Source organism: Cibotium barometz, chromosome 10 (assembly GCF_041138505.1).
Source record: "Cibotium barometz isolate CiBa-2024 chromosome 10, ASM4113850v1, whole genome shotgun sequence".
NCBI lineage: Eukaryota > Viridiplantae > Streptophyta > Polypodiopsida > Cyatheales > Cibotiaceae > Cibotium > Cibotium barometz.
The window spans coordinates 10016112-10033245 of record NC_141055.1 but is presented as its reverse complement, the minus strand read 5'-3'; the positions used below and the strand labels follow the sequence as shown (position 1 = coordinate 10033245).

The 17134-nt window shown below is 37.5% G+C and overlaps 1 protein-coding gene across 2 annotated transcripts; it reads right to left on the bottom strand.

Moving 5' to 3' along the window:
* Nucleotides 1-1767: 1767 nt before the first annotated feature.
* Nucleotides 1768-6795, bottom strand: LOC147634544 (putative lactoylglutathione lyase, chloroplastic). Of its 2 annotated transcripts, none has more exons than XM_086803623.1 (9): nucleotides 6711-6795; nucleotides 4940-5097; nucleotides 4541-4665; nucleotides 4344-4408; nucleotides 4048-4260; nucleotides 3830-3883; nucleotides 3128-3235; nucleotides 2504-2641; nucleotides 1768-1967 (listed from the first exon to the last, which is right to left on the bottom strand). In XM_086803623.1, the coding sequence occupies exons 2-9, from the start codon at nucleotides 5053-5055 to the stop codon at nucleotides 1926-1928; spliced, it is 861 nt and encodes a 286-aa protein (XP_086659749.1). In that variant the 5' UTR covers nucleotides 5056-5097; nucleotides 6711-6795; the 3' UTR covers nucleotides 1768-1925. The 2 variants fall into 2 exon arrangements, with proteins under 2 accessions (XP_086659749.1, XP_086659750.1); XM_086803624.1 differs by having other exon boundaries at nucleotides 6389-6755.
* Nucleotides 6796-17134: the final 10339 nt, after the last annotated feature.

Here is a 17134-nt window from a genome sequence, read left to right as displayed (position 1 = left end):
GGGAAATTGAAAGAATGTACTCAGAAGCCCAGTTGTAGCATGCACCATAACTTAACAGGGTCACAACACAGCCCATGGCCAACCAAACAATCCTGAATGAAAAAGACAAGGCCATTAGAAGGAGAAAGAGTTGGCCCTTCTCAAGCCTTGCAAGAGTAGCAAGAAGAGGTCAATTGCCTTGAGGCCAATTTTAGAAACACTAATGCCTTGCATGTAGTAAAAATTAGAAAAAGGGATGCATTTATTAGAAGTCTAGAGCAAGAGTTGGCTAAGGAAAGGTGTGAGCCACCTTGGGCATTGTTACAAATGAGAAATTGAAGAATGTTGAAGCCTCATAGGGAACTAGCGCAGAAGGAAGACAAGAAGCCCCAGGGGGTGAATTTCCTAGACTTGAATGCTGAAGCTTTTTAGGAACCACCATAGACATAAGGAAGGAAGCAACAAGTCATAAGGGGGTGAGGTCCCACCCGTCCTGGAACAAATCAAAGAACCACACCATAGTGGCACACAACCTCTTGCCTAGCAATTTTAATCCCACTAGTTTATTCTTTGAAGCATAAGAAAGATTGCTAGAGGTGATTCCCAAGGACCTCTCCCTCCTTCAGCAATCCATAAATATGATGAAGTCATTTATTGCAACAAGGAATATCTCTAGTCAAGAGCCAATCTATGGTATATCCATAGGATTGAGGTCCCACTCATGCAACTCTACCTTGAGCAACCTTTCAAGGAATGCTATAGAACATGCCCTTCTCAAAAGAGTGAAGGAGGCCGGTTGATGATAAATCATTTAATAGTGCAGAGATGAAGAACCAACCTAAATGGTGGCTCCACTACCTTCGTAATCCATATTGCTAGGCCACATACTATCCCACACCAATTAATCAACAAATAAATCCAATGTACATACCACTATGCATGCACATGTGGTGGAAGGAGTATGAGGCAAAGAAGAAGATTAACCCTCTCCTCAACATCCCTGAATTCGAATCTCCATCATTTGGCATGATCCGAACAAAAGATTGGATGTGTCAGCTAATCGTCCAATTTATAACTTTATCTAAGGATGCCCCACATTTCACCATCCAAGCTACCATCGAGTTCCTCGACATCATTTGCATCTCGTTACAAGATTTCAAGGAAGAGAAGGGCCCCATGCAATGGTACAAATACGATAAATCACATGTGCAAGCCCTTACCTTTGACATAAACCTTGGGCCCACACTTTTCCAAATCTATGGGTTGTTCATAGATATCAAGTTTTTGAAAATATTTAGGGTGCGACCCTTTGAAGAGATGTTCTCATCCAAGTTCCTACTCTTTTATGTTCACTTAATTGAGTACCGATAGAACATAAGAAAACAAGTTTGGTATGGAATGGGGCATGTATGTCTATTAAGATTATGCCGTGCCATCTCACTATTTCTCTTGCATGTATGCCTATAAGATTATGATGTGCCGCCTCACTAAATCTCTTGCAACTTCTCAATGCTTCATGAGCACATCCTACACAAATTACCTTGGAATTTGTTTACCAATTTTCTAAGGTATTCATTTGATGTTCTTTGTGTGAATTCCTTTTAGATGGAGCACTTAACTTTTTTTTTTAACAAAAGGTCTTTTATGTTCAAGCTCACTTGATCAAATAAAATATCAATTTTGGGCTAAGCTCTAGGGTTAAGCATTGGGTTTCCAAAAATGGTATTGACACTTTCAAGTTATTATGTTATTTTTTGGTAAATTTGAAGAAAAAATGTAAATTTACTATGGACACATAAAAAAAGAATTTATTGTAGGCAATAGATACATGCTAGCTAGGCACCCTCCAAAAGTTTCATGGCATATTAAGTTAACTTGCCTTTACATTTTTGCAAAATTCATAAATCTTCCTTGAGCCACTTTTGTGACTTAATAGAAAGACTAGCTTACACACAATCTTTTGAAGAGTCAACATTCTCAACAAAGACCTGCAAATAAGCATTCACACATAGTAAGAAAAATATAAGATAAGAGAGGTTAATTATTGATGGACAAAATTGAGGGAGATTCAAGCACAAGATTTAGACAAAAAAGACATGGTAGGTATTACATTTCCTCATTTAGTTTAAAGCTAGAAGATAATAAAGATGCTTTATAATCTTACAAAATTCTTTACACTTTTAATCCCAGAAAAGTTTTTTTTAAAGGGATAGGGGGGAAACTATGGTAAATTCATGATCAATAGGTTACCGAAACACTTAATATTTTGACACTTTCATTCAACCTAAATGTTTTACTTTGCTTATCATAGTAGTACAATTTTAGTGTTTCTCCATGCGATTTCAACACTTTAACTCGACCTAAAAGTTTACTAATCATAGAAATGCAATTCTAGTTTTTCTTTATGCAAGTTGATCACCCTTAATGCAACTTGATCACCCTTAATGCAAGTTGACCACTCTTAATGCAAGTTGACCACTCTTAAGGAAAAAATTAAACAGTTTTAGAATGATAGACAACATACTGATTTCCAACCATCGGGATCATGTATTGAAAGAATCTTGGTGCTATTCTCTTGTAGATTTGGTCCTTGAGTTATCTCACCACCAAACTCTTGCAAAGTCTTAGACGTTTTGTCAATGTCGTTGGTTCCAATAACAAGCTGCATTTATAGAGTTGAGATAAGGTAACAAAAGATAAATAATAATTGGATATTTAAAGAAATAAAACAAAGAGAGATAATTTGTTCTTTTGCTTTCACCAACTATAAAACATTTTAAAAAAATTCACCAACTCTAAAACTACTAAATATGAATAAAGAATGTATTTAAAATTATGCAACACTTTTCTTGAAGGGATGTCTTGTGAGTAGGGGGAGAGAAGTAAGCTAACCACTAGGACAAAGTTCTCTCCAAACCATATAACATTTTTCTATAGATATGTGAGCGAAACAAGTCCTTTTTCTTACATGATCTTCTTTCCTTTTTGTATACACTTTGAAGCTCCATGTCACCTTGCCTAGTGAAATCTCTTAACTTTTTATATTAAAAATGATAACTTTCATGCCTGAACATAGGTGAATTTGAGGCTAAAAATAAGAAGGGAATTATAAATCAAAGAAAATTTGTATGAATAAGAAGGTACTTACATGTACATAAGTATTTCCTTTATCATATTCAGTCACTCCAAAAATAGAGTTAAGCTCCAGAACCGTTGTGCTATCCTCGGGTCCAAAACCAAGAAAGGCTAGTCGATACTGAAAAGAATCATGTATAGGTGTGTGGTAAGTGAAACATGTACGAGTTTAAAGGAATCTTTTACATATTTAAGGGTTTATTTATAAACTTTAAGAATCAAAACACCATGTTCACGTTGTATTAATATGTCATACATCCCAACTTACACCATATGCATGGCGTCATTGGTATTAATATGGTAACGCACCCTAGATAATGCAAATACATTATATCTTTTCTTTGAGCAAGCACATGAGGAACCATGCATCAACTGCACAATTTTTCTTCTTCCATCTACAAGTAAGAAAAACATGTCTCATACACATAAACACATGAAAATAACAAATAAGTCACATATACTAGAATATATTGTCATGGCTATCACCATATATTTCTTTTAGTACGGAATAAAAACAATTTCTTTTAGTATGGGCTAAAACCAATTTCTTATCCACTTGGGTGCGAGATGTTGGTTCTTATAATAAGAAAAATAAAGGGCAAACACATGGCACACTTTTTTAGGATAATGGTAGCTCAACATTAGTTGCATTATTGTAGCTATACTTTCAAATGATTCAACTAGGATTAAGTGCATATAAGGTAAGTCATGGCACCTTTGTTCTTGAAACTTGAAGCTCAAGAGTGCGGAGAATTTGCATTCCAAATGCCTATAGCCATGAAGAAAGCCACATTATTAACAAATTATAATATACTAAGTACTTGATTAATAACCTTGTTAAGGTAATAAGTGAAAGATAATCTTCTTATATGTCAACCCAACTTAATATTTTAAGTCAACTAGTTTTTTCAAAAAAGATACAAATGGATTTACCTTCTTATAAAAATCAATGGCATGATCGAGGTCCAGAACTCTAAGCATTACTTGACACAAAGGATCGCCATTGAAACTTCTTTGGAGGAGCTCAATTTCATAACCATTTGGATCCTCAACAAAAGCACAAGTAGTAGTGGCTCCTTTCACTTGAAGTGCATCTCGAATTACCTTGCCTCCCTTGGACTTGATTAGTGCTAATGACTTAAATATCTACATAACCATATGAACCATGAGTGGGTATGTAACTTTTGACCTCAAAATTATGACATAACAATGACATTAGTCCCACTTACATCCTCAACATTGATTCCAATGTGTCCAAATCCCGTACCCAAATTGAATTCAGATATTCCATGATCTATGAATTTGAATATAAGAACAAATTTCAACATCATGTTGGAGAACAAAGGAAATTATAAGTAACTCACACATAAAAGCAAAGAGAGAATATGATAAATAAAAACACTAAACTTTTGGATTAGGAGCTTACGAAATTTAAGCTCGATAATAAAATGGGTGTCTTGAGGCCCATAACCAATAAATGCACTTGTGTACTTCTCCACATGATGATCATGTTTTCCCAAAAGTTTCATCCCTAAACACTCTGTATAAAACCTATCAAAGTACATAGAAACAATGAAAATGAGAATGTTAAAATAGTGCAACACCTTCATTTGAAATGCTTTAAGTTTCATTGTTAAAAACTCCATGTAAAAACCAATCAAAGCATATAGAAACACTTAAAGTGAGCACATTTTCACTTGTAATAATGCTTTAAGATATATATTTTTAAATTTGCATAAACTACTTAATCCTAAAACAAGAACCACATAGAGCTGTTTATTGATAGAACAAAATGGAGAAGATCTTGCATGCAAAATTTACTCACTTGATAGTCATCTCCAAATCTTTGACCCAGTAAACAACACGAAGAAGGCGTCTACTATCTTCTTTGACCCACTCTGTAGACTTGTTGGATGCTACTACACTTTCTGATTTCCCCATATTTGTTTCTCTCTCTATTAATTCATATGAACTCTTGATATACTGTACCATGACAATTTTGTAAGTTTAGAAGAAACTCCAAGTTGATGGTTTAAACTTTATGCATTGAAAATGGTAAAGGAAACTTAAACATTTTTTTAATCAATTAGGCCTCCCCACAAAAACACAATCAACATGACTTAAAAGTTATTTTACCCTTGCACAACAAAGTTTTTATTGTACATCATTGCAAAATACTGGAAAGTTGTAGACTTCTTCTCACTAAATGTAAAGGAGGAGCATTGCTGGCTCAAAAGAATGTAGGTGATAAATGGGTGGAAGCCCAAATGCAAAAGATTTTCTCTAACAAGTTTCTTCGAAGGTTGTGTTTCCCCTTCAAAAGGACTATTTAAGTGTTGGTCCCAAGGGTCTTTCACCCATTTGGTGCATTTTCTCTTAACGATGAAGAGAAATGGATTGTACATGTTCTATCATGTCAGATTTCCATGTAAGCTCACAAGACCCAACTCATCTAAATGATGATTAAAAGCAACCTAACATGTATCTTAAAAGCCAACTGATGTGTGAAGAGACATGGAACAAAATAATGGGTTGGAGTCATGTATTAACTTTCACAAAATAATAAATAATGGAGCATAAAATTAAATAATGATAATGATACCACTATCATTAAATCTAATTAGAAAAATACATGATACTTCGCGCAATTGCGTGGATTTCTATGAGCCCGCTGTTTAGGAGCGAACGGCGGTTATGGAGAGCTCGAAAAACGGACACAGAAAGAGGTAGAGGCCAACAGCTTCATGTCCCCCCCCCCCACACACACAGACGTGTGTAGAATTTATGTCCGCAAAGCTGACCAAGTAAACTTTGAGCTAGGCTGTTTGCAAAGGCTTACGTTAAATATCAGGGTGCCTACATATGTGGCACCCTGCGGGCCCGGTCACCGGATCAATGGCCGGTGACGGGCCCATTTGTAGACATATGTCCATAACATGTTATGGACATGTGTGTATAACACGACGAGTGCGCACTGTGTAGTGGATAGGAGCTTCGCCTCCCTTAGCAGGGACCTGGGTTCGATTCCCAGCAAATGCACGGGCATACGGACGTGTATCCATAACTCTTTTGCACCATTGTCTAGACCGAGGCGGTCACGTAGCAAGCCATTTGCAAACGGAGACACAATGTGCTAGTTTCGTGTGTGTGTATTTGTGCGTGCGCGCGTGAGTGAATGGGAAGAGACACAGGTGATATACGCCTAGCTTCCGCCGGATATGAGAGAGAGAGAGAGAGAGAGAGAGAGAGAGAGAGAGGTGTGCAGAGTTAATACCTGCACAGGTGACCAAGTAAACTTTCCGTTAGGCTGGTTGCACACAGAGAGACAGATAATATGCGCCCAGCTTCCGCCGGATATAAGAGACAGACACACACGGAGGGAGAGAGAGAAAGAGACACAGAGAGAGAGAGGGAGAGAGAGAGAGAGAGAGAGGGGTGTGCAGAGTTAATACTTGCACAGGTGACCAAGTAAACGTAGAGCTAGGCTGTTTGCAAACAGAGAGACAGGTGAGACAGGTAATATGCTAGCTTCCGCCGGATATAAGAGAGAGAGAGAGAGAGATCTAGAGAGAGAGAGGTGCGCGCAGAGTCAATACCTGCACAAACTTTGCGCTAGGCTGCTTGCAAGCAGAGAGAGACAGGTAACATGCTGGCTTCCGCCGACACAAGATATAGAGAGAGAGAGAGGGGGGGGGGGTGGTGATAACCTCGTGGCCATTTACACTACGTTATTTACTTCCATCGCTCCACGTTATGCATGTTTTTAGAGAGAGAGAGAGAGAGGGTAGAGCGTGAATAGTGTGAACATGGAATATTAGCTGCTTGTTGCTCCCTTGCTTTTAAAACAACTTTTTGGGACTGTTTGGAACTTGCTTTTTCCCCCCCCCCCCTTTTCAAATCCTGCACCAGAATGTTGTTTTGTATTTCCATTAAATAAATGCTCTGAGTTTGTCAAGAATAAGAGTAAATGTTGTCTTGTATTTCCATTAAATAAATGCTTTGAGTTTGTCAAGAATAAGAGTATTTTTTTAAAGGTATTATTTTAATATGTAATGATTAATGCTTGAAAAATTCAATGAAATGATGACCCTCTTTTTTTGAATGTATAAAGAGAGTTGTACACTCCAAAGAGAGAAGATTATATCATCATGCCCTGTACATAATTGGGCTAATGTAATCTATTATATACATTTTGTGAGAGAGAGAGAGAGAGAGAGAGAGAGAGAGAGAGAGAGAGAGCGCTCTTAGTGTGGTTTCGTATACGGCATGGAGAGGAGTGCCAACAAGCATTCATTTCATCCTGACCATTGGATGGATGTAAACTCTATCCATGTATCAAATGAATAAGCATCCTACTATAATCACATCCTATCCCCTTGGTGTCTTTAGTGGCAGTTTAGCCCAAACTTTGATCCACCTTATGTGGTACAATCTGAAATGTACATATAAGACGAGATCCCCCCCCCCCCCCAAAAAAAACCATATCTTTGCTACATGTGGTGCGAGCTTAAATGTAAGACCCAAAAAACGACACATATGGTCCAAGAAGAAGAAACTTCATCATACCTCATAAAGATTAGTGTACTTCATAATCCATGTGATTAGGCTACAATATCTAACCTTCTAAAATGTGATAATGTATCTTCCATGCGACGAAAGTTTCACCCATATGTGCTTTGCCTTTGTCTATATAAATTTTCAAATAGCTACTGTGCTTTGCCTTTGTCTATATAATGTAAAAAAAAACTAGTGAAAACACATGTTTTTGAATTTATATGTGTTATTGTTTAGTTTTGAAATAAAAATAAATAGTTCCTCCAAACATCTGTAGGAACCTACTAGATTTCTAAAGTATCTCTTCTAGAGCTACAAATCTGAATAAATCTTCTTGATTTTTTAAACAAAATCCAGTGAGCAAGTTACACACCAGTACAAGCGAAGTCAAAATGGGGGCCAAAAAATCCCCTTCTGAACTGCCTTCATGGTGACTTTAGTGCCCCCCTAAAAGCCCTCCCCTAAAAAAGGGAGACACCAATTAGGTCCCTCTTTTTTGCACTTAGGGGGCCTTTGTGTCTCCCTTAAATTCCTAAGCATTTTGCTTGCAGAAAAAGGGGAGTCATTTTATAACCCCCATTTTTTCCTTTGTCATTTTGACTCTAAGCATTACTTGACACAAAGGATCACCATTGAAGCTTCTTTGAAGGAGCTCAATTTCATAACCATTTGGATCCTCAACAAAAGCGCAAGGAGAGCGCAAGTAGTAGTGGCTCCTTTCACTTAAAGTGCATCTTGGATTACCTTGCCTCCCTTGGACTTGATCACCATAAAAAAAAGGGAAGTCATTTTATAACCCCCATTTTAAACTTACATTGCAAAATAGGGGAGTAATGTTTGAAACTTGCTTTTTTTCAAATCTTTTTTTCCACCATCTCTTTATGAGCAGGTACATACATGCATTCATATATACATACATACATAATACATATATACATGCACAACCTGCACACACATATGTACATGAACACGTACACACATATACACAATATGTATATATATACCTTTCTACATCTAAAAATATCATGGTGTAGAATCTACAATTCTTTAACCACTAAAAGAAGAATGCATTATATATTATTTAAAATATAAAGAACATTTTTTGAAATTTTGAAAGATATTGTCTAGAATTTAATATACACAAATCCAAATTCACACCGCTTTTACAAGAAGTGTTTTTGGCCATGACAAAAATAGGTGACCACCAATATTCCGAAGTACTTTTCCCTCATCATTTTGTAATAACGATTCTTCTCTAGGCACTATGATATTTTCTACTTTGAAGAAGTAAGCCAAGGGTGGTTTTGCAAGATGAGGTTATCTAGTTTTGTTTAGCGGACAGCCTTAGGTTTTAGCCTAAAACAAGTAGTTTTTCATAAAGAATGGCCAAACTCTCCTAGTTAGCCAAGGAATTTCAAACCAAGTTCTTCTAATGAAGCATCACATGCAAAGTTGGGCACCTAAACCTATAATTCGATCAAATATCCAATAATTAAAAAGATATTTTTTTGGAGTACAAAATCTATGTGCATGCCGTGTCCCAGGTTTGGATAGGTAGACTAAATGAGAGTAATTTTCCTATAACTTTTACACGATTACTCATATGATGTTCCCATTTTGCATCATAAATCCACATAGCATAGAGATTAACTTTTACACGATTACTCATATGATGTTCCCATTTTGCATCATAAATCCACATAGCATAGAGATTAACTTGATTTATTGAGTATATTTTGATGTGTTTTTCTATTTTTTATATTATTTAAAATGTATTAGAATTATTAAAAAAAACACACTATTTTGTCCTTCCACCACATCTACCATTTAAAATGCTCAATTTTTATGAGTGATCATTAGATTGGAAAAGATTACTAGAATGTGGATCTAAGATAAAATTACAAATCCAACGATTGGATTTTTATAGATGTAATTTGTAAAATTTATTATGATTGTTAGAGGCCCAATAAATCAATTGTAATTTAATTTTAGAAAATCAAATATTGAATCTTTTTTATCTAAAAACTCTAGGAACTACTATACTTCTTACTATGAATTTATATCTTTCAAAATGCCTTAATTTAACAGGAAGGTCCATTTTCACTCCTCCTATGAAAATCCCTATATTGTGTCCACTCTCCCCTTTTCAAGTCTAAAGCATGAGCCTATCACTTCTAAGTATTTCTTTAGATACCAAACTCTTTTTTTTTGGTGCATTTGTCGAGTGGTGTTTGAGGTATTTGTGTGTGGGAGCCTAGTCTCATCCTATCCCTTAGTGTGATGCCAGGATTGTCAGGAGATTTTTTTGATGTGTGGATGGCGGCTCTATTGACCATAGAGGCCCACATGATTGTGACACAGTTACTAGGCACCTTGGGCTTGCATTCCATCGGGAGCATGTGCATGGTAGGCTCCACTGTACTCACATAACAATTTACATGCTTTTATGGAGTATGTATGGATGGTGATTGGTAGATGGTGCCTTAAGAGGATGGACATATGCATGGATACATACAATGCTCTCTCCTGAGCATCCTTCATGTCTAGTGTTGTCTGATGTGCACATTGGTCATGTGTTCATGGCCAACTATGATGATGAGTTAACATATTTTCTATAGGAGGGTGATGTATTTGTTGTTATCGCCGATGAGGGCAATAGCGAGGGGGTAGAATACTATCTCATGAGTTGCAATAGGCCAAAGTGCATCCTTAACCACCCAGAATATGACAAATGATTATGGTTTTTCTTTTGATGCCCACAACATGATCATGGTAGACCATTTCTATTAGCAGATCAGACATTGGTGATAGGGGAGTCTTGAGTTCCAACAGTGGTAGTGGGAGTTAGAGGCATTTTAGTACTCTCATCTAGTGCTCGCAATCAGGCTCACTCTTGATCGAGTACAAACTAAAAAACGTGGATCTCATTTGCACTTTTGGCTTTGAGTGGATGAGAATTTTGGAGCATTTAAGAGCCAGAGAGGGTGATGATCCCTAGATCTCTATCATGATAGGTAGTCTACATTCCATCATAGTACTTTTGTTCATTTCATGTTTGTACTTTTAGAGGCATTTCATATTTGTTGATGTTGACATTTTCTTATACCTCCATTTTATCTTTATACTTTATCATCGTACCATGATTATTTATGTTTTCTTTGATCATGGCTCCAACTAAGTGTCTCTTTTATATTTGTACAACAGATTTGTTTTAATATTTAAGTTGTTATTTGTTTTCCCTAAGATAGCCTCCTCACACATGCTTGGAAAGTGTGGTCACACCACACATGCTTAGAAAGTGTGGTCCTTGTGTGGTCGCGTGCCATGCAATCAGACCAATCACACATCGCCTATTGGTGATGAAACTTTGCAAGTGTGTGTGTGTGTGGGGGGGGGGCACCTACACGCTTAAAAAGTTTCATCACCACCATCTGACAATGTTCAATTGGTAGCATCGAGTGGGCATTTTTCAAGTCTCTCAGTGCTCAAGAGCCCTTGAAAAATCATGCTCTTACCCATGCCATCATACCCAAACATTGTCTGATGGTGATAAACTTTGCAAGCATGTGGGGGGAGACCCTACCCACATGTTTACAAAGTTTCATCATCATGAGACGATGTTTGATTGGTCTGGTAGCACCTTGTGTATTTTTCAAGTGTCTTAGTGCTTGAGAGGCCTTAAAAAATCTTGCTTTTTCCCATGCCGTCATACCCAAATGTCATCTGATGGTGATAAAACTTTGCAAGCATGTGGGGGGGGGGGTGTAGTAGGTGCTACTAGAACAATCAAACATCGTGATGGAACTTTGCAAGAATGTGGGGGGAGGGGGGTTATTTGGGTATGATGGCATAAGGAAGAGTGGGAATTTTTAAGGCCTCTCCAGTGTTCGTGAGGCCTTGAAACATCTTGCTCTTCCCATGCCATCATACCCAAGCATCGTTCGATGGGTATATTAGCACCCAATGCGCATTTTTCAAGTCTCTCAATACTTGAGAAGCCTTGAAAAGTCTTGCTCTTCCCTATGCCATCATACCCAAACATCGTCCCCGATGTGGTGATGAAACTTTGCAAGCATGTGGAGGGGACCCACACCAAATGGAGCTTATAGCTTATATTTCTAGAGTAGATTACACTCCTAATCATAAATGCTAAGACATTTCTTGATTCAATGCAAGGAAATTGTGCCGTCACTCTCATAATCCCTTCCTCCAACTAATTCTAAATTCTCCTTGAGAGGCAATGGTAATTCCTCATTGTGGTTGGTGGATTGGCCTGCATTCTGCCTTCCACCCAATCTTTTAAATCAGTCCAAAGTTGGGGGTTTTCTCAGCTATCAAGTTGTTCCAATAGGTAACCTTCCCACATGCTTGTAAATTTTCATCATCATTGAACGATGTTCGATTGTTGGTCTTGTAGTGCCTAGTGCATATTTTCCAAGTCTCTCAGTTCTCTTGTGAGGCCTTAAAAAATCCCGTTCTTCCCCATGCCATTATACCCAAACATCGTCTAACTGTGATGAAACTTTGTAAGCATGTGGGGGGGTCCTTCCTTAACATACTTGCAAAGTTTTATTACCATCAACAGACAATGTTCGATTGATCTGTAGTGCCTATAGTGTGCATTTTTCAAGTCTCTCAGTGCGCTTAAGATGCCTTGAAAGGTCCTACTCTTATCCATGCCTTCATACCGAAACATCATCCGATGGTGATGAAACTTTGCAAGCATGTGGGGTGGGACCCTCTCCACATGCTTGCAAAGTTTTATCACCATCAAGAATGATGTATGATTAGTTTGATAGTGTCCACTGTGTATTTTTTAAGTCTCTTAGTGCTTGAGAGGCCTTGAAAAATCCCATTCTTCCCCATGCCACCATACCCAAACATCATCTGATGGTGATAAAACTTTGCAAGCATGTGGGGGGGCTTCACATGCTTGTAAAGTTTCATCACCATCGGATGATGTTCGATTAGTCTAGTACCAATGCACATTTTTCAAGTTGCTCGATGCTTGAGAGAGGACTTGAAAAATCCTGCTCTTCCCCTTGCCATCATACCCAAACATCATCTCTCGTGGTGATGAAACTTTGGAAGCATGTGAGGGGGACCCCCTCCACATATGCTTGCAAAGTTTCATCACATCATTTAATGATGTTTGATTGGTTTGGTAGCCCAACACACATTTTTCATAAACCATAAATCATTAACCTAAATCCATAAACCATCAACCTAAATCCATCAACCATAAATCATAAACATAAATCCATAAACCATGAACCAAAAAAATGCAACAAAATTTTCAACGAAAAAGTGTAATGAAAAAAATCCATAAACCACGAGCAAATGCAATGATTCTTAATGAAGACATAACTCATAAAATATAAACATCAACTTAGTACATGTTTCTCACTGATTTCCCTCTCATCAGTGGAATGGCAAGACAATACTATGGTGTGATAGACCAGTCAGGCAATGCCGTGGGAGATGTGTAGTCACCCACCTAGAGTTTCTGGATACAAACACCAACTCTTAAGTGGTCATGGGAGCACTCAGAACACCACTCTATTGTGTAGACCTTCACTCACACTCTCTTAGCTCTCACTCTGCAACTCACCACTACATATCTCACTCACTCTCTCACACATACACGACATGTTTATTAAAACAAAGACACAACATACTTAATCAACACAGTGCAGAGAGTAACACAGAGACATGATGAAATGTCAACATCACTCTTGTGATTACCTTCCAGAAGTATTGCAGATTATTACAACATAAAGCTATGACTTCCTGAGCACTAAAAAGCTTCATGACATTGACTGTGTCAACGAGCAGTTGAGAGTATACAATGACTACACCCTTCATACATCCATTCTATTTGTGTGTGTCTCTCTCTCTATATACTCTTAGTAGTGATCAATTGCCCTTTTAAGCTGAGAATTCTTATTCTTGGCAATAGCTCTCTGGTGGTTACAGTTTGCCACCTTCACACATGTGATATCGAGGTGGTGCTCATGATGTGTGGAGTGGGTTGACTTTGCCTCCTGTTGCCCCACTGATCCTTTTGCCGCCACTGAACTGTTGGGCGCAATAGTACATCATAATGTGAGCTAACCCCAGCTAGTCTGGGTTTAGCCATCATCTCAACATATCAAAGTACAATGTAAGTGAGCTAGCCTATCTAGTCCGAGTTTAGTCATTGTCAATTAATCTAAGTACAATATGTAAGTGACCTAACCCAGCTAGTCTGAGTCCCAAGGGCTTCATTTAAAAATATGTAAGTGTAGCACATGAGTTCATCACAGGAGGGGTATATAAATTTTAGAAAGTTACATAATTACATTCAGAGATGGGGGTTTTTAAATCAATTTTGGAAAAAAACTGTAAGTTTATGAAGAAAAAAGGGGTCATTATATCCCCAAAGTATGTAAGTGTAAGGGGTTTTTTAAATACTCCTTGAATGCACATGATACATAGGATTTCTTCATAGTGCGTCCCCCAAGGTCTGAGTTCAGTCACTGTTAATAAATCTAAGTACAATGTAAGTGAGCATATGTTAGATCATCTCTGTGTGGCCGATCTCCACCCATTGCATGATCATCGAGTCCCTCAGCACTATTGAGTGGAACAAAAGTTGGCTCTCTATGGATAGGGGTTATTAGATGAGGTCCCCTACCCTGCTCTTGCATTCACCCCTACCGCCACCATAGCTACGTTCGAGCATCTGTGTAATCCACTGGGTGACCCAACACAAACTTTGTGTATAGCTATTTTGCAAGGTACAAAGGGATCTCATGGTGGTGGGACATGTGATCGTATGCAGCAACATATAGGCTATATACATGTGTCACCATGCTAGGATGTGTATACCTAGATATGCAAAGGGGTCCATACTAAAATCCACTAATATACCCAAAAGTCTCTAGCACTCCCTCACTAATCCTAGGGATCCTAGACACCTATCGGTATGTCATACCATGTGAGATGCTCTCTCCGTGTTGTCTCTCTAGCCACTCATCTACATCTCGAAATCTATCAAGGATACTACAAAGTAATGCAAGCATGAAATCTAGATCAGCAAATAATGTGCATCTGGTGGTAGAGGCCCTGTTTGACCTCCTATTAGTTGTCAACTCTCTCTCAATCGACTCAAACAATCTATCTCCAACCACTACCACTAGGCTTCTTCCTATCTTCTCAACTAGCACTAGGCTCCTATGAATCCTTATGGATAATCTGCATGGGTGATGGGAAAAAAGAAAAACAAGTACTACACATGTAACACACCAAAGACAATAATCGATTAAAATAATCTATAAGAAAACCTACAATCAATTAAAACAATCTATAAGACAACCTATTTTTATTACATCATAAAAGAAAGAAAAGTATATATAATACTTAATTTATTTAATAACCAATGGTATTTATCATTAAAGAGACTAGTGTATGGGCCCTTATTAAGGGGGTAGGAAACATTAGTCATGTCCTAAGGTCCTAAGGTCCTCAGGTTTTACTCATGTCCTAAGGTTCTAAGGTCCTAAGGTTTTAGTCATATCCTAAGGTCAAGGTCTTAGAAAATACATTATAAATTACAAATGGTGATATCCTAAGCTCTGAAGTTTTCACTATTAATTGAATTTTTTTATTATAAGGTCTGGCTAATGGTGATATCCTAAGATTTATAATATTAATTGAAAAAAATGCTTATACTAAGATCTAGTTAACCTAAATTATTAATATTTTTAAATTTTAAATTTTTGGACAAAATTTTAGAGTTATTAAATTAAAGAACTAATTATAATTAAAAAAAGATTAGGGATTAAGATGCTTGCCTCCTTTAACTCAAGTTGGGAGTCTGCTCATCGGTAAGGATGCAATCAAGGAGGTTGTTGCTTTCTCGACTACCTAGGCCATCTATTGGGATGGCCACAATGCATCGTGGAACTCAATTATGAGTTCCTAGATGCATTCGAAGTTGTCTCTTTCTCAACCTAGCTATTGATGGTCTAGACATATTATCAACCTCCCCGTTGCTTTCTTGACCTAGCTATTGATGGCCTAGATGTATTATCAACCTCAATTGAGGTCTTTGATGCATCTTGGCTATCTAGATTTTGAATATGTTCATTTTCTTGGTAATGGATATTTTTACATGGCATGTGACTTAGCGTAGAACCTTAATCTAGGTATCTACATGGCCTATGATGTCAACTACCAATGTGTAAAGATACCTTGGTCGAGGTATCTATGTGTTGGATGATGTGTTGTGTCGACATGTCTAGTTACCTCTTTTAAGGTTTGGGTTGGCATTGACATGTCATGGACATATACCTTGATTGAGGTATGTGTTCGATGGATACATGTTTCTTTTTTGAGGTTTGGGAACCTCAATCGAGGTAGGGTGCCCACTTGAAATTGTCACCCAAGGGGTGTCGAAAAACTGCCAAGAATTGCTCACCCTCATCTTGTAATCACCCTCAAGAATTAAGTAAAGGTCTCCACTTGAAGAACTCAAAGTAGAAATCTTGGTGTAGGGCATTGTTTTCATCTAAAAAAGATTACAATGCTTTGTTAGTTGCTCTCATTAAATGTAAGTACATCAAATGCTTTGTTACTTGCTCTCATTAAATGTAAGTACATCAAATGCTTTGTTAGTGGCTCTCATTAAATGTAAGTACAAAAGCAAGTACATTATTTAAAGAAGCCACCTATGGGAACATGCCTTAAGTAGTATATCTAGGCCTAATTTCATGATGGTGCCATGTTAAAAATTTGTAATAACTTTGTACCTCCTTGTAAAACTCTTGATACATTCACTTGATCATTTAAATAAAGCATTTGAAAATTTAGGGAAAAAAACTTTATTTTAAAACATCTATATGTAAGTAGTGGGGGTAAAAATAAAAAATCTTGATCAATTAAATGGTTCATTATAAACGAACAACCATACTTACATTTTGTTCTATTCAAAAGTGGTAGATTTCCTCAAGAGGTTCACTATAAGTAAACCCTATGTGTCATGTGCATTCAAGGCCTATTCATGTTAAGGATATGTACTGGCACTGTAATGTTAATTGCCTCAGTCCCAAAAGAAGTCTTCATTCCTTTCACCTTTGAGTAGACTCCACACTATCTCCATAATTGTGCGATTCTTGTGCTTTGTAACACCATTTTGTTGTAGAGTATGAGCAACTATCAAACTTATCTTGATCCCATGCTCCTTACAGGTAGGTATTAAATTCACTTGATGTGAATCCTCCACGATCTGTTTCAAACTTCTACAACCTCTTTCTTTGTTGGTGGCTAACCAGCCCGTTTGGCCACCACCCAGGCTGTCCCAGTGTAACAAACTATCATGGGTTAAGCTTTCTTTCTTTGTAACAATCTTGTAAAATGGCTTCTTGTTGTTGCAAACGGGTAGTACCTGGATGGATATAAGTAGTAGAGGGGATTGTTCTTGTAT